The sequence below is a fragment of the Microdochium trichocladiopsis genome, assembly GCF_020744255.1.
Source record: "Microdochium trichocladiopsis strain MPI-CAGE-CH-0230 chromosome Unknown B0I36scaffold_11, whole genome shotgun sequence".
NCBI lineage: Eukaryota > Fungi > Ascomycota > Sordariomycetes > Xylariales > Microdochiaceae > Microdochium > Microdochium trichocladiopsis.
This window is the reverse complement of record NW_025763554.1, coordinates 432495-448968: the sequence shown is the minus strand read 5'-3', so window position 1 is coordinate 448968 and position 16474 is coordinate 432495. Positions and strand designations below refer to the sequence as shown.

The 16474-nt window shown below is 54.0% G+C and overlaps 6 protein-coding genes across 6 annotated transcripts; 4 read left to right on the top strand and 2 right to left on the bottom strand.

Annotated features, from left to right (window-relative positions):
- The first annotated feature begins 123 nt into the window (after positions 1-123).
- Positions 124-813, top strand: B0I36DRAFT_35687 (uncharacterized protein). Its single transcript, XM_046157705.1, has 2 exons — positions 124-153; positions 312-813. Exon 2 carries the CDS (start codon positions 413-415, stop codon positions 689-691), a length of 279 nt encoding a protein of 92 aa, XP_046006359.1. The 5' UTR covers positions 124-153; positions 312-412; the 3' UTR covers positions 692-813.
- Positions 814-2357: 1544 nt separating this feature from the next.
- Positions 2358-3693, top strand: B0I36DRAFT_297560 (neutral protease 2-like protein; the record flags this gene model as incomplete). Its single annotated transcript, XM_046151925.1, has 2 exons — positions 2358-2580; positions 2629-3693. 2 exons carry the CDS (start codon positions 2358-2360, stop codon positions 3447-3449), a joined length of 1044 nt encoding a protein of 347 aa, XP_046006358.1. The 3' UTR covers positions 3450-3693.
- Positions 3694-6212: 2519 nt separating this feature from the next.
- On the top strand, positions 6213-7320 carry B0I36DRAFT_335289 (uncharacterized protein). Its single transcript, XM_046155447.1, has 3 exons — positions 6213-6564; positions 6678-6829; positions 6913-7320. The coding sequence occupies exons 1-3, from the start codon at positions 6433-6435 to the stop codon at positions 7040-7042; spliced, it is 414 nt and encodes a 137-aa protein (XP_046006357.1). The 5' UTR covers positions 6213-6432; the 3' UTR covers positions 7043-7320.
- Positions 7321-9628: 2308 nt separating this feature from the next.
- Positions 9629-10603, bottom strand: B0I36DRAFT_368136 (uncharacterized protein; the record flags this gene model as incomplete). Its single annotated transcript, XM_046159571.1, has 2 exons — positions 9629-10363; positions 10424-10603. The coding sequence occupies 2 exons, from the start codon at positions 10601-10603 to the stop codon at positions 9629-9631; spliced, it is 915 nt and encodes a 304-aa protein (XP_046006356.1).
- Positions 10604-13430: 2827 nt separating this feature from the next.
- Positions 13431-14381, bottom strand: B0I36DRAFT_297556 (uncharacterized protein; the record flags this gene model as incomplete). The annotated part of the gene is made up of 1 exon (XM_046151924.1): positions 13431-14381. One exon carries the CDS (start codon positions 14379-14381, stop codon positions 13431-13433), a length of 951 nt encoding a protein of 316 aa, XP_046006355.1.
- A 649-nt stretch (positions 14382-15030) lies between these two features.
- On the top strand, positions 15031-16454 carry B0I36DRAFT_425232 (heterokaryon incompatibility protein-domain-containing protein; the record flags this gene model as incomplete). The annotated part of the gene is made up of 2 exons (XM_046162319.1): positions 15031-16000; positions 16187-16454. 2 exons carry the CDS (start codon positions 15031-15033, stop codon positions 16369-16371), a joined length of 1155 nt encoding a protein of 384 aa, XP_046006354.1. The 3' UTR covers positions 16372-16454.
- Positions 16455-16474: the final 20 nt, after the last annotated feature.

Sequence of the window (16474 nt, the reverse complement as noted above, 5' to 3'; positions counted from 1 at the left end):
ACCTAGCCGGCAGGATCTTCAGACCTAGCCGTGGGGATGCACCTGCCTTGACATATCAGGAAGACGGCGATTGCATCTGAGCTGGATCCTGGAATGTCTGTCCTAAATGCGTCAGGTGTTCTTGTGGTCATCGTCTGGTGACCAAATACTTATGTAAGCATTGAACCAGACTCCAGGCTCTTCTCCTTAGTTAGGAGGAATTGATCAGAAATGATTGGAGGAAGAAAGCTCGGGAACATAGGCTAGTAGCAAGAAATGACTGGGCTTCCAGACAATATGCCAAGTATTCTGACAGGCTGTCCTACGAGCAGGCAATTCACAATTCTCGTCACTAATCGACGGAAGCCTACTTCGGCCAGGCAACCAATGGTCGCCGTTCCTGCGATCTCAGATCCGTGTAAAGCCGCAGTGCATGGGTACTAGGCCTATGCCAGCCATATGTCTACTCAGTCTTTGTATTGCCGGACAGCATGGATCAAATCACCACTTCCTCAGTGGCTCATACCTCTATGTCTCACAGAGTCATGTTTTTGAAGAACACCTCAGATGCAAATTCCTACACACGAATTCAGCTGAAAAGGATACTCCCTCGCGGTCGAGCATGACATTCCAACTCATCCGCAAAACATATTCACCCTGGGTCTTGCAGACATTATGCATCGTGGGACGTGGCTTCATCGTGCACCTTTGACTGCTCGCCAGCGCCCGCAGATTTGCACTGATCTTTTGTCACTTATATGCAAGTCATTTTGCCTCAAGCCTTTCAAACCTTGCGTGGGGCAGCGACCGATCACAAACCCCTTGCATCGGTCTGAGGTCTAATTCACGGACGTATGGCTAATGACTCTTGTCATCCGCGCCAGGACGGCACGAGAAAGGATGTGGGCGTCAGGGTTGGACAGGAAGATCATGAGAAAGATAACCACTCTCTTGCAAATGCCGACAAAACAATATCTGGCGGCTGGCACGGGTGAATCGAGGGAGAAGTACGCCGACCTCGCGTGTTTCAGATCCTTCGAATTCCCAGAAAAACACTATCCGGAACTGTCGATCATGATCGCGGGCTGCAAAATCGAGGGACAATTGAATTCCCTATGTAGGTCTGGATTAGTGCGATTTCATGACCACCCCGGAGTGAGAGCTCCTTCCTCATCGTCGAGGGAGGCTCTTGGCGCATGAAGATCCCTACCGTGACCAACGGCAAAAGCCGCATTGAACCGGGGGGGGGGGGGCTCCCAAAATCCAATCAAAACCCCAAACTGGAAAGCAGGACTCCATACGCATAACGCCGAGACTGAAACAATAACGAAGATGAATCGTCGTCGCGATTTTGATAGTCTCTAGAGGTGTAAAAAATAAACAAACGGAGGACTGACGTTACGTGTGACGTCCGCACTATTGATTGCTGGAGCTCTTGGGAGCACGTGCTCCACACAATCACGAGTCTGGGTGAAGTCCTTGGACACCAGCACAAAGCTTAGAGCCGGCACGCCAAAACAACAATACGGCAACCAGGCATGAACTGCCGCCGTTAAGTCCGCCCGAGCAAGGGGTACCCCATGTTTGCCAAGCGTGCTGGGCCCACGGGTTCCTGGACAACTCCCACATGAGCTCCCTGAACCGGCAAAGCCATTTTAAGCGCCAAGGCGCAGGGGTCAGCGGCAATTGCCCCCAAGGTCGGCCAAGCCTGTCTATAGGAGACGTTGTGCACCTGCTGTATTGAGACGGCCGCGCCGCTTGACGTGCATTCGAGGTCGCCGATGCCGGTCGTGGAAGACTGGGGTATTGTTGTGGCACGCCTAGACATCAGGAGAATAGTAGGCCATCAAGGCGAAACATCTCTCCCCATGCTCGACTCGGAATTTGTTGAGGGCCAAGCATTCCGATAACAATACTGCCTCCGTGCTTGGCAGCTGTGAGGCCCTATCTCACCGCCAAGAATGTGACCTGCCCCAGCTTTCTTCTCGGGTCATGGCAACGAATTGGGCAGCTGTGTCGCTGCAACCTCCCGCAGCGTGACAGCTTGTGGTCTCCGGTAGCACGAAGTGAGCCGGGCGCGGACATTCTGGCGGCTGTCGGCCTTCTCCCATTCAAGGCGCGCCCTTTGCTAGGAACTAACCACTGAATCGGGCAGGTAGACATTCACCCCACAACCCCGTGCCGGGCAACGGCGGTGGCCGACTTGCTGCTAAAGCATCTCTTGATATACCCAATGTCAGGATATATAAATCTGGAGGTTTCGCTGTCCCCTTGGATGAAGAGAAGTCTCCCTCACCACGCTTGCTCTCGCTCCAGCAGTGACCACGACCATCGAAGCACCTCACTCTCATTAGTCCCGACCTCGAAACATTGGAAACATGAAGTTCCTGTCCTTTGTCGCCCTCGCCTCCATGGCCATGGCCGCTCCTGCCAACAAGAAGCGGGCCGACGCTCTTGACGTGCAGCTCGAGCAGATCGGCAACACCGAGGTCCGCGCCGTCATCAGCAACAACGGTGTGAACAACCTCAAGGTCCTCAAGACTGGTACCATTCTTGACAGCAACCCTGTCGAGAAGGTCCAGGTCTTCCAGAACAGTACGTGTTGATGACGCTATACCTGGGCTCTCAGGTGCTAACATCTAAAACTAGACGAGGAGGTCCCCTTTGATGGTCTTCGTCTTCTCGTCTCGACCGAGAGCCTTGACGAGGATGCCTTCCGCACCATCGCCGCCGGCACCTCGATCGAGGTGACGTTTGACATTGCCGAGCTCCACGACCTCGCGGCCGGTGGCAGCTTTGACCTCGTCTCTGCTGGCGCCCTCCCGATCGCCGAGGCTGACTCGACCACCATCTCTGGTGTCGTGACCTTTGCCTCGAACCCTACCGTCGCCTCCGTCAATGGTGCCGAGGCCGCTGCTGTCCGCCGCGCACTTGTGGACAAGCGCTTCGCCGTGCAGTCTGACTGCACCGGCACGCGCCTGACCACGGTGCAGAACGCGCAGTCCGTGTGCCGCACCCTGGCCACGGCAGCCCAGTCTGCGGCCAACTCGGACAATGCGCGCATGACCGAGTTCTTCAAGTCGTCGTCGTCGTCGACCAAGAGCACCGTCGCCACCGTCTTCTCGCGCATCGCCAGCGCCTGCGGCTCCTCTTCGGGCCAGCGCCTGTACTGCTCCGACGTCTACGGAGCCTGCTCCAACGGCGTCATTGCCTACACGCTGCCGAGCTCCAGCTACATGGCGTACTGCCCGTACTTCTTCAACTCGATGCCCCTGCGCGGCACGGGCTGCTACACCCAGGCCCAGGGCAACACCATTGTGCACGAGGCCACCCACCTCACCCAGATCAAGGGCACCTCTGACTACGGCGGCTACGGGTACAACTTTGTCCGCAGCCTCAGCGCCAGCCAGAACCTCAACCACGCCGACACCTACACCCTGTTCGCCCAGAGCATCGCTGCTGGCTGCTAAGCGTCTCGCGCCGTTGGCGAGTGCTGGAAATATCTGGAAGGAAGGATAAAACAATTCTTGTATCTAGTTAAACCTACTCACGCTGTCAATACATTCTCCCCATCTCTTAAGCACTAGCGAGTTGATTTGTACCGTCCGTTCGTCTGTGGGTTGTGACACTTGGATCTGAGCACGAGATGCACGGCTCCAATGTTGTGATTAATTCCAAATCCGAACACTATTGACCCGTTCATTTCGCAAGAATAAACCGGCTGCATTTCCAAGACTGCGTTCTACTTGGATATAGTGTGCTGCCCCACTCTTTAAACCAGAGGCAGCCGATGACGTCACCCCCACTTGCCTTTCTGCCACCGATCACGAGAGCCCGTCCGTCCACTTGACAATCCATCGTTCACACCAGCAACATCAAACCCCAGAACTCATCGCAGCATTCCTACAAATTGAAACCCCCGCCAGCTTATAACACCAAGACAAAACACCGTCACCATGAACATCCCATCCATCGCCAACAGAGAGCAGGCTCTCGAGAACGACTACATCCGCAAGAAGGAGTGAGTAGCAGCCTTTTTCCCCACGTGGCTGTTTCCGACCCTCCCCCCAAGGGGTCTCTTGATACAAACGTCGATCCCAATACTGATGGTGACTGGCGCGCGGTGGTGCACAGACTCGAGAAAGCCAAGGCGGCAAGCGCCGCAAAGTCCTCCAGCTCGTCAGGAACAGCAGCAGCAGGCCAGCAGGCGGCGGGCGGTGCGGGTTCAGCCGGTGCTGGGGCGCAGCAGGTAAGGCGCACGCTCTACAACGTCGAGGCGATAGGGCGTTTGATTTGGGAGGGCTGCTAATGTTTGATGACATGCGTAGGGCTCTGCTGAGCAGAAATAGAACCGGTATGATAGCCAAAGGTCTTGGATTGAAAGACCGAAACCCGGCAGGAGTTCAAGCCTGCTGCTTTAATCAGTTGACCGGGAATAAGAATGCATGCTTTAGCTACTGAAGCGAGTTCTGATTCTGTGATTGCTGAAAAGTGAACCTGTCAAAAAGTGCACTCACGCGTGCTATCGTAGCTCGAAGCCTTGTCCTCCCAAGTATAGTCTCTCGTGGCGCAGATCTGGCGGTTTGACATGGCGTGGGCTTGAGGATTCACCTCTGGGAGAATAAAAAATTCTGATTACTAGGCACGATGCCCGCCACGCCATGAGTTTCGCATGGACCAGGAGGACTAAAGGGAGGAACCTGGTTAAACTGAAACCAGATAAAATTGAGTTCGTTTGAATCTATCACGGTAGCTACTGTCACACGCGTCCGATCGATGCTTTGGGAGGTCAGAGTCAGACGTCGGCCTCTCAAGGCCACGCAAACAACATTTCAGGATCCCGCGCTGAACTCAAGCCATGGAAGTGCGTCAAGAAAACCCCTTCGCGACGAACAAGGAGTCAACAGCCCCATTCCCGAGGAGCTTCTGGTCGGTACACCTACCCACTAGAGATAGACTAGGGCCGTCATAGAAGCACTCTTCGATATTAGTGACCAAAGCATTGATCTAGCCCAAAGCCTCATAGTTGCAAATTTCTGCGAAATACTCTAATCAATCAACAACCAACCTCTGCGTCCAGGAGTCATAGCAGGATGTGCACAATCTTGGAGACTGGGGTCAACTCGCAAGACTCACAGTATGGGTACGTCGCGTGTCTAACACGAGCTTGGACCCTCCCGACGATCAACACTGTCCTGCCTAGCAGATAGCCTACTTTTCACACATTACCCGTACCACCGTGGGTGCCGTTCCAGCAGGGCCAATGATTTCCGAGGGAGCGGGGATGGCCAATGCACCTGGCCCTGCCAAGCGGATAGCCGTGCTGACAGGCTGCTGCAAGGATCTCAAGATTGTCCGGGGCGAGAGGCATTCGCCTATTCGAGAGCCCCACGTCTGGGCTGTGTATGCCCAAGCGCAAAGGTTCGCACGAGCACCGTCATAGACTCCATACCCGCGGCCCGGGAGGGTAACGAGGCCCATTCGGGGCAGCTCTCGTAAGAAAATGGCCGGGCCAACGGCGGTAGCTGTCGGCCCTCGTGCTGTCACAAGTCGCGAGCCACGTCAGTCGGCTAGTTCCGTCTGTCACCGCCTCCGACATCTCGCCATTTCGGGTAGCACGGTCGCCCAGCACAAGCCTGGATGGATATCTGCACCGAGTCGGGGCTAATTATAGATACTAGCCAGCACAGGACATGTGCGGAACAGTCATCCTCCAGCGGTTTCACCTCGGATGCCTTCGCGACTAGCAACATCTTCAGAGGGTCCTTCAGCGAGATCTGTGGCCGGGCATACCAAAATCGCTACACCGCAGGCCGACCCTAAAATAGGACAGAAACCGATGGGCCGCGACACCCTCCCGCCCATCTCATCTCATCTGTGTCCCGCAGGGGATGCAACCCGGACCGACTTGCCCCTAGAGTCGCTTCATCGCGCAGCCCTATAGACAGAAACAGTCAGGGGACCCCCTGACCCGTACATCGCGACCAGCCTCGAAATGCCTGACGGGGACCCACAGCCAGGCCGACTCTCGCAGTCAGATTTGGCTCGCTATGTGGGACCAGAGCATGCGCCACTGACACGACGAGGATGTACCCTCTTTGTTCTCCTGACCGGGTGTGAGAAGGCTGTGTAGCCTCATGTCCATTGTGGAGGCTGTGAGATGTGTGCGCAAATAGAGTCGTACTGCACCGCCTGCCTAGTCTTAGACGCTGTGAAACGAAAGAACTTCGTGAGTGATTGTGTGTTGGACAGTGCTCTTGGTCTCAGAGCTGCCGGCTATAAGACGAAGCTCTCGTCCTCTGCTGTCCTGTTGAATCTGAAGCATCATCACCATCACCATTCTCACGAGCATCACTAGCAACGATATTCCCTAATCAATAAAGTCGCGACAATCGCCTTGCGCAATAATCAGAACCCCTTCCGCAACCCCAACAACCCACTACCATCACCAAAATGGTCAACTACGCCGCCATCCTCTCCACCATCGTCCTCGGCCTCGCCGCCACGACCAGCGCGGCGCCCTACAAGCTCGAGGCGCGAGACGTGAGCTGCATGGACAACCTGCCGGGCGACACTCTTGCTAACGTACGTCTTGCTTCTCCCGTACCCACAGTTTGCAGTCCCTGCATACACTGTTCTTCGCCTCTTTATTTTTTTCTCGTTCTCTTCTCAAATGCTAAACAACCATCAAAACACAGATCAACGAGGCCGTCGAGTGCATCAACTACCTGGCAAGCCTGGGCGGCCAGGCGTGCGAGGCGTACGTGGGCGGTACTTCGTTCTGCCGGCGTGGCAACACCCAGATTACGGGGCTGGCCAAGACGGGCCACGTCACGACTACTTCAACCTGGTTAGTTCTTCCCTTGAAGATACCATCATTATGATAATATAATTCTGTTCATAGCGCTAACGCAGCTGTGTTCTTTCAAATAGCCAGGAAGTTGCGCAAGGGCTGGGCCAGGTCATGGACCGATGCTCGCGCGGCGACGGGACGGTGCGCGGCCAGAACGAGGCGTGGGGTAATGGGGACATGCTGGTTGACATCCGGCGGGTTGTGCAGTGATAAGTCACGGAAACCGCGAGGTGGGTTACGTGACGCCCTGGAACTCCTGGTTTGTTACTGCATTTAGACTGGCGCATTGGGGTATAGAGTTTACTTGCCGTTCAGCATGTATTGGACTCCTGTTCTTTTGCATCCTGATGTAGAAGTTTCAATCACGAATTGTGTCCAACTGGGGTGACGCGAAAATGTCGTGACAATAAAGGTATCTGAGCCGGTGAACTGGCGTGTTTCGGGGGCCAGATTCCAGAGGAGTCTAACACGCGACTGGTGTGGCGCGCAAAAGAGGGAATACTCCGCCCTTGGCTGGTCCGATGGAGTTTGCTCAGTGCCTTCGACGCTGCTCCTCCTGGCTCGGTCAAGTTGAGATTTGGAAATTCCACGATAATCGCAAGCTAATCTCAATCGCGCTAAATGCTTCTCTCGCCCACGAGCCTGAGTACCACTTGAGCTATCCCCACATCCCGACTGAGCCTGACTGAGCCCGCCTGAACTGCCTCGCACTGACCCGGGTATTGCTGATTAAGCGACCGATCACGGAGCTGGTCGCACGCATCCATGCTTGTGCTAAAATCATGCTGCTGAAATGAAGATGCTACAACTTATGTATTAAATATATATATATATATGCTCGACATGAATTCGTGCATAAATTGCTACCTAGAGAAATCGTAACGTGAATCGCAAGCATCACCAGAGGCTTGATACATAATGCCACTGTCTAAAGCTATGAACTTGGCCTTCCAGGCTAGCCACGAGCTCCGCGCTGATGCTGGACAGAGTCGATTGCAGTATCGGCATCGTCGATGAGTACTCGAATCGCGTCAACATGGCCGTTTGTGAGACCATGTGAAACGAAGTCTATCCGTCTTCCTCGTAAACAGAGGTCGAGGCACCAGCGTCGACAAGTATAGTTCGTGGAGCTCTTGGCGTCGGGCTTCGCTCAGTGTAGCCTGAAACCCGGTAAGGGCGTCTTCCAGGCTATACTTGACGGCTGTAGGGCCTAGTACGGAGGATAAAGGTCCGGCTATTATACCGCGATAATGTCAAGTAGAACTGGTAGCGATACTTCGGATGTGTTATAGCCTGGTGAACACGTCTTGACATCTGGTGAGGGTTCCTTGTAGTTTCCGCCCTTGAGCCTTATGGTTAGCCCTAGCGTCTTATTATAAGGAATTGTATGACGAGATTAGTGCGTGAGGGGTATTCCGTTTGTGCTGAGCCCGATATTCGGTAGGTTTATGTAATTGGCGCTGCGGTACTGTGACCGTGTCCGACACTTCTATGCTTCACCCTCCTCCTGCGATGTCAGGCACTGTCCACCATAGCCACCCGTTTAATCTACCGCGGTAAGACCCTGATTGTGCTCGACGCGACTTCTTTACACTACGGCTTAGATATTGTCCATTGCTCAAGATCTTGACGGTATCCTCTGTCTCGGTTGTGGCACGGATGGTGTGGCTTAGAAGACTGGTCATGGGCCACTGCATCTGCTTGACTGCCTCCTCAATTGAGGGGCCGAAAACAGACATACCCCACTTGGTTCGAGTGGCTGAAGGACGGCTGGCAGGCGTGTGTGCAGATCGTTGCATACTGCTGACCCGCTCTAGACTACATTACATGCTTGGGTCATAACCGTATGGTGGCTGGGGAAGCGGCCGTCCGATATGTCTCTCTCCTTTGTTGGTTCCCTGGAATCTCTTCCGATTTCTCGACTCAATAGACTGCCAAACACGTAAAACCACAGGAAGTGACCTTTATATCCAGCTTGTTCCTACTCACGTCAGGCATGGGACCATGGCGATGAATTTGCTCTCCAGCTATGATCGAAGATGCCCTTCAGTATTGCATGACCATTGGTGGACCATAATTCGTTCTCAAGTCACACAGTCCTACAGGCCATCTTGCGGCAGCCTGCGCTCCATGCCGATCGGGGTCAAGTCTGTCCACATGCTGCGGCCGAGTCTCAAATGCTTAGCAGGGAGTACAGGATGACCCCCGATTGGGCTAGACCGATATCGATGATGCCCTCCCGTAGGGCTGAGCTCCCTCGGACTTGGACAGCGGTGCACACGGAACATTAGCCCCACTCACACTCGCGTGGAGCTGGAATCGGCAGAGCCACACCTCCCATGACGGCCATCGTCATTTTCGTCCCCAAAAATGGTATGTCTCTTGTGCCCTGTGATGCTGCAGTTTCGATGATGTGCTGATGCAAGGTCGGTTTTCAATCATCCTGGGCGAGGAGCAGAGGTAGGAGACAGGTGGGTAGTTAGTGGAATGGCTCTGGACGATATGAACGGGAAAGAGAGTCCGCTCCTTCCTCTGCTAAGCCTTCCACGTCGAGAGCCTGCGATGCAGGGCTCGTGGAACGCTGGAATTGTTGTCTTGCCGTCCTCGATGGTTTAGAGAGGTCCCATTAAGAGTCGTGCACTACAGTCTGAACAATTATGCATAACCACTCTGGCGCTTTTGACCCTGGTTTATAGCCATCTCAATTGTGGCAGTCATTTTGTTTGTGGTTCTTTCAGACTGCTAAAGAACTAGCCAAGGGGCCCTTCGAGCATTGCCGTACATTCGGAACCGCATCTATGCTAGTTCCATTGGCGCCGCCGGCTTACACGACTGACTGTCCGCCTCATAGATTGGAACGGGTGTCGACTGGACCCACGCGCTGCTCGGGTACGAGTCACCGGTGCTCTGTGCGTGCACGCTGCTCTGGTACGAGCCACCCGTGCTCTGTGCGTGCACCAAGGCTGGGAATCCTTGTCGGTTCATATTGTCCACCGAGGAGACTGAGTAGTAAGTTTGCTGTCGCTGATGGGGTGACATGATATGTGGGGAGTAAACATCTTGCTCGGGGCCGGCGTTGTGCTCGGGTTCGACCTTTGAGTAGCCCGAGGGCTGAGGATACATTTGATAAGACTGCTCAGACTGCATGAGGACCTTCCCTCCATCACGTTGGCCGCCCGCGGCGACGCGCTTGCTGTGAAGACCGGCAGAGCGGTGGCGGCTGATGAGGACCGAGTTCATGACTAGACTGACGAAAAATAAGATCCAGTTCATGGCGCCAATAGCGCCGGCAGCGGCCATGACGGAGCCTAGGACAGCGATGAGATCGGCGGACTCCGAAGTCAAGCTATTTCCGTACGCCTGCCAACTGGCGATGAGGACCGCACCGGAGCTGCCCATCAAGGCAAAGGCAACGAGCCAGGCGAGGAAGAGAAAGATCTCAAAGGTTAGGACAGCCCAGTAATTGTAAAGCTTCGGGTGTATATTACAAGCGACGATGTTGTAAGTGGTTGTAATCAGCGTAAAAATGCTCTATTCGTGTAACTAGAGATCAGTATGCGTCTAGTGAAGAGGGCTCAGGTCGGCACGTACGACAAAGATCATGATCATAGGGGTTGAACTGGTCGCCAGGGACAGGGCGAAAGCCGACAGGCTCATACAGATGAGGCTGAATATCAGCTGGATGATGCGCAAGGCGACAAAACCCTTGGGATACTGAGGAATGTGCTCTCTCCCAGCCTCTCGCTCTGCGGAGTGCTTTGAGACAACCATGATTTTGGGGGCCTGGAATGGAATTGTGTGCGCCGAGTTTGGTGTGTGTGGACCTGGTTCGGGGCCGCGAAATCAACGGTATCGTAGAGACGGATTCAAATGATGGATTTCTGTACAGCTGCAAAAAGGAGCGGAGGAGGAAGCAACGAAAGCTTCAGGGCAACAGAGAGAGAGAGAAAGAATAAAGAGTGCTCTACCCAGCCCGGTAGCAGTAAGACAGATGCCAATGTAAGTTGGAAGAAAGCAAGCTGAGCGGAGGTAGAAGGTGAGCGAAGTAATAAGAGAAACTAGAAAGCTGCGGTTCATGGACACGCGCCCGAGTCGTCTTCTATTAGCTTCTGGGGCGGTTGTTAGTATGAAGGGAAGGTGCAACAGACTTATCCACATGGCACATTACAACGACAGGATGCTTGCAGGGATTGTCAACGGCGCAGCCATAGGGCAGACTTGCGGGAAATTACGCCAGCACATTCCATAACACCCTTGCCTTCGGCTAAAAGGCTCGCTCCTTGGCGCTGACCAGTTCCTTCATGCCGCCTCAGTGCATCGGTCTGTGTTGACTTTCTTTGATGCTTTCTGGCCATCTCTCATACGGGACCTCATGTACGACCTTCAAGCCGCCTGGTTCTGGCCTTCAAGCACTTCTGCCTTCGCAATTTAGTCTGTTCGTTCGCCCGCATCGCGATTGCGAACAGCGGGGTGAGCGAGATGTGTTCTGACGAAGGGCAAGCGATGTTACCGAGGCCCAACACAAGGTGGGACAACAAGCTAGCAGCACGCTGTTTGAGAACCAGGAAAAAACCGCCACGACCGGATGACAGGGCCGCAAGACAGGGCTGCATGGCTGGGTAACGGACTGGGGTGGGCACCAGCGTCGGATCATGTCACGCAAAGATATGAACGATCCAAAGACTGAAGGCAGGGCTAATGATCCTAGATCGGCCTAGAGATAAGATACTGTCGGGCGTTTGGTAGTGCGGGCCACAACGGTGTTTGGGGCAGAGCCCTAGTTAAGGCTGAGCTACTGAGCCACCCCACCTCAGCACTGCCCATATACCCAAGCAGAAGGGAGCCAGGGAGCAGGGACCAGGGAGCAGGGACCAGGGAGTCAGCAGCGCATCAGCAACGCTCTGCAGTGCGCCAGGGGCAGTACAGCTGAGTTCAGGGATAGCCTCGTATCACGTTAGCACGGACGGAGCTAGGATCTACTATGGTACAGTGCGCAGCTGGTTAGGAACGGGATACTCGCAGGTGGGGCCATACATAAGGATTGTGAAGAGGCTGAACATGCCTGCCGTGGACAGCTACCTGCGAGCGCGCACAAGGTCAAGGGTGCGCATATGCAGCGGGCACCACACATGCTCAATGGATCTGCTCGCCGACCCGCGTCCGGTCGTCGGAGCTATCCTCGCAAACTAGCATCATCGACCTAAGTGACTATGCGTGTGAGGTTCAAGCACCATATGAGCTACAGATAAGTCCCTCTGCTTTGCGAAGTCCAACTTCGAGAAGCCCTCGTTCCCCCATCAAAAATGCGGACGGGTGACAACGTGATGACCACCTGTAAGGACCCAGCTAACAGGTCGCAGTATCACGCCAAGCCTCGGGCAGGTCATGCACGCGGGGGCACATACCCCTAGGTCTCCTTATATAATTACGATAACCGGTAAGGATCGGAGTACCGTACTAGGAGTCATATATATAACGTAATCCACAAGTGACCCGTCCACTTTCGAGGCACTCATACGACAACGTACAAGTCAATTCAATCACAACGCCTCAAATCAATTAAAACTATTCAGAATTCTCTTTAGAAGAGGCAGACTCAACTTTCTAACACGTACGAGTATTAGAGCCGGTCTCACCGCAGACGCCACAGCGTCGCGCGCGCGTTTCTACTCTCCTCGTACTGTTATGGCCTCGGGCTCTGGCCCGCCGAAGGGAAGCCCGTGCCAGCCTACAGGTGGTATGCTGGGGCAAAGTGAGGTTACTTCTGATCATGAGAAGAACAACCGCCCAACGACCGAAGGGACTTCACGGCCTACCAGGTTCGATGGTGTTACGATATCGGCATTTCAGCATAGTTACTAAGCAGGGGCTAAGCAGGGCTAAGCAGGGCCGTAGAAGCCGCTAACTGCATTAGGGTTTACGTGCAATGCAGATTAGCTTGCGACTTCCATTTCAAAGGGACTGCCAAGAGACCATGATGGTATCAATGCAATAAGCATATGTGAGGTCGCAACAGGCCTTTCCCCCCCATAACCTAGCTATTATTCGAACAGCCGAGTCTCTTATCCAATACAAGTGAACAAGTATCGAATTCATATACTGGTCGATCAATCTACTTGACACCATTAAAGCTGTTTCCCGTATACGAGGTGCATGCCCCCGCCTTGTCCGCCTGGCCTTCCTTGTTAGCAGAATAAGCTAGACTGAAGCCCGAGCTGGCCGCCGCTTGTAGCCCGATAAACTGGTGTTTATCAGGTGCATTGTCTGTAATTCGAGGGTTCAGTATAGTCCCGGCTACTGAGGGCTAATACCTCGGCTGTCGCTGCCGCTTCGATCTACCTAAAGAATGCATGTTCGAAGAGCCTCAAGCTTAGCATATCATCAACCTGGCCGAGCTCTGACGCCGGCAGAGAAAATCACCTCTCCGTGTGGCAAGTCTCACGCTGCTATGGCTTTAGTATAAGCTTACTAGAATTCGCTTCCTTAAACCAAAGTACGCGGATATCTCAAATCCAAAAAAAAAAAAGAAAAAAGAAAAAGAAAAAAAAGAAAACCCAAGAGAAATATTGAAAATGGAAGGTATAAGCCCTCCAAGAACCTATGTTTCGTATTTGGCGAACCCCCTGTACTGCCTAGAATTTACGAAGTCCAACATGAATTTCTCTCTGGCCAATATGGTCCTCATGACATATCCAACCGCTCCCTCCTCGTCTTGGTCGCACTTGTCCCTTCCCCACTCGGAGTCGGACTCATCCTCTCCACGCTTCCGACACATGGCCAGATCAATCATGTAGACATGATAGCCCGATGCGGCGCAGGATGTGCAATCGTGGTGCTTGGTGCCACCTTGTTCCTGGCTGGTTTTGACCACCATGAAGTTTTCCGGCCGTACATCTTCGTTGAGAATGTTATATTCATCGAGTTTTCTCACGATCTCGACGGCCTGATCCACAACGTTCTGCCACGCAGATTGTGGGGCGTGTTTAACCAATTCAGCCATGGTGAAGCCTTCGAGGTATTCTAGGAGCAAGCCGTGGACGTGGAACACGTAGTTTGGTTCCGCAGAGCTCGGCGTAGGATGGGATGCTGCAACCGCCACAGCCCCTGCACCATTCGAGGCGGTGACGTTTGCGTGCGATCTCGGATCAATGTCCAGTGTGACCCCAGACAAGACACGCGGGATCTGTTTTCCTTGGAGTGGCTTCAGAACGTCATAGATGGCCATCTCGGTGTTGCGCAGCTGCATGGCCTCGCTGGCCAGGTACGCTTCGCATTCTGCATCGTCCCAGTCTCCTCCTTCCTTCTCAGCCAGGTCCGAGTCGGTCTTGAGCCGTGACAAGAATCTGTCGGCTTCGCCTGATTGAACGAATTTGACACAAGCCTCCTCCATGCCTTGTGCGTAGGGTTGCACGCAGAAGTCGTCGCGGAACCGTGGGGCGTGCCGACGGTCAAAGAGCTTGAGGAATGCAGTGGAAGGCAATGATGGCGTACGTTGTGGCAGACCATCCGTTGTGGTCCTGGGGATGTCAACCACCAGGCCGCAGGACATTGTGCAAGGCTGTTGGAGACGCCGCACTTGAACCTGGAGACGAGAGGCTTGCGAGCTTCTTGATGGTCCTGGACCCGGGTACGCAGCGAGCGTGAGCACTTGGGAGACCTCGTACATGTTGGCGCTTCTGGTCTGGTCGATGATCTCGAGGGGATGGTGGTCAAGCTAGAACTTTTGAGGCTGCGAAGGCGGTTCGCCGAGCTCGAGCTCTGCAGTGGATGAGGCGAGCGGTTGGGCAAGCTAATACAGATCGAGGTCTGTTGATGTTGAAGAGGAATGATTATATAGGTTCAAGTAGGAATCGCTTCCAGGTTCCGACTGGAAGTCGCGCACGGCTTTCTTGACATTGTTAAAGTTCCAGAGCCGGGGCTTTTTGAGGCTCACCAGCGATGGCGCAGGCCGAAAGGCCGGGGCTGACATTAGCCCAGGGCACGTATTTCCGCGCGCGCTTCAACCAACAACCCCCCTGCTCCTGCATATGCGGCCCGACCCCTCTTGTGAAGCTGATTCTTGGCACGCCACACCCTGCCTATAGATAGAGAGAGCTTCCTGTTGGTACCATGCGCTCTATTTCCCTTTCTCCTACTCTTACAAATCTAGGAACAGCACGCTCGTCACAGAATAGTCCGGTCCATACCCTCGCAACATTATGCGCCTGCTCGAAGTTAAGACACTCGAGCCCGTCGAGTTCGTCCCGAGTGAGATCCCTCCATATGCAATTCTCTCACACACCTGGGAGGCGGATGAAGTCAATTTCCAGGAGCTCACCGGGGTCGACAAGTCTTGGCAGTCAAAAGCAGGCTGGTCGAAGATCAAGGCTTGTGCTCGACAGGCAGATAGTGATGGCTACAGCCACATCTGGGTCGACACTTGTTGCATAGACAAGAAGAGCAGTGCAGAGCTCCAAGAAGCTATCAACTCAATGTTTCGGTGGTATGAAGCCTCGGAGGTCTGCTACGTCTACCTGGCCGATTGCACTTTTGATGAGACACGAGGATCTGCCGTGCTTACGAAGAACCTGCGCTGGTTCTCCCGGGGTTGGACGCTGCAGGAGTTGATTGCACCACGCAAAGTCCTTTTCTTCGACAAGGATTGGAAGCGCATTGGTTGGAAACATGGACTCCTACGTGAGATATTTCATCTCACAGGCGTCAGGACAGAATTCCTCTGCCACCTGTTCCCGCCATCGTGGGCGAGTGTTGCAGAGAGAATGTCATGGGCGGCAAATCGACAGACCACCCGAGAAGAAGACATGGCCTACTGTATGCTGGGCATTTTTGGCATCCATATGCCGATGCTCTACGGAGAGGGACGCGGTGCCTTTCGGAGACTACAGGAAGAAATCATCAAGGTCAACGACGATGCGACGATCCTTGCCTGGGGCGCCACGAACTACGCATTGGGCCGGGGAAAGCTCTGGGGTCAATGCATTGATTCGCCCCTGTTCGCAGAGCAGCCGCGGGACTTTTTGGGTGGTGACCTCCTGTGCCCACTTGACACAAATGATGAAGAGTATAGGTTCAACCGCTTCTTCATGACTCAACGAGGCTTGCAAATCTCGCTCGACGTTGCAAAGGACCCCAATTTTCAGAATTTAGCGTACGGCGTGCTCAACTGTGGTATCGTCGGCCAGGGTCGGTTTCCACTTGCCTTCCCGATTCTTATGGGAAAGACTGTCGCAAATCGGAAGCCGGTTAATACCTTCGGAATCCGGGAGGGAGTCTCCTTGTTTGGCGGTTCGGTCCCCGTCAGCGAAGTTCCTCGGGACCTCGAGCCAGAGATGGAGACGATATGCCTTCGACCAGCGGATTACATCACATCTGATCAACGACGGGAGCTTGACCTTGCGCCGAATCCTCGACTCAGGTTGCGCTATACTCGTTTCTTGGCCTACCCGCCATGTGAGCTCGGCCATCAAGGCTATTGGTCTACCCGCAATGCGGATAGTGCTTCTATCATGAGTTCTTTCAAAGGCGATCAACAGATCTGAATCTGGCTACAGGATGAGACCATAGCTGGAGAACATGTTCTTGCCCGCTTAGAGGGAGCCCATTCGTATATGGAAGGCTGGCGATGGACATGGCGCGTGACGC

What these genes read in the sequence shown, in the direction of transcription:
- B0I36DRAFT_35687 (XM_046157705.1), top strand. Translation starts at nt 413, where the DNA reads ATGGGTACTAGGCCTATGCCAGCCATATGTCTACTCAGTCTTTGTATT.
- B0I36DRAFT_335289 (XM_046155447.1), top strand. Translation starts at nt 6,433, where the DNA reads ATGGTCAACTACGCCGCCATCCTCTCCACCATCGTCCTCGGCCTCGCC. An exon ending in CGGGCGACACTCTTGCTAAC is followed by an intron (nt 6,565 to 6,677) that starts GTACGTCTTGCT and finishes ATCAAAACACAG; the next exon opens with ATCAACGAGGCCGTCGAGTG. An exon ending in GTCACGACTACTTCAACCTG is followed by an intron (nt 6,830 to 6,912) that starts GTTAGTTCTTCC and finishes TCTTTCAAATAG; the next exon opens with CCAGGAAGTTGCGCAAGGGC.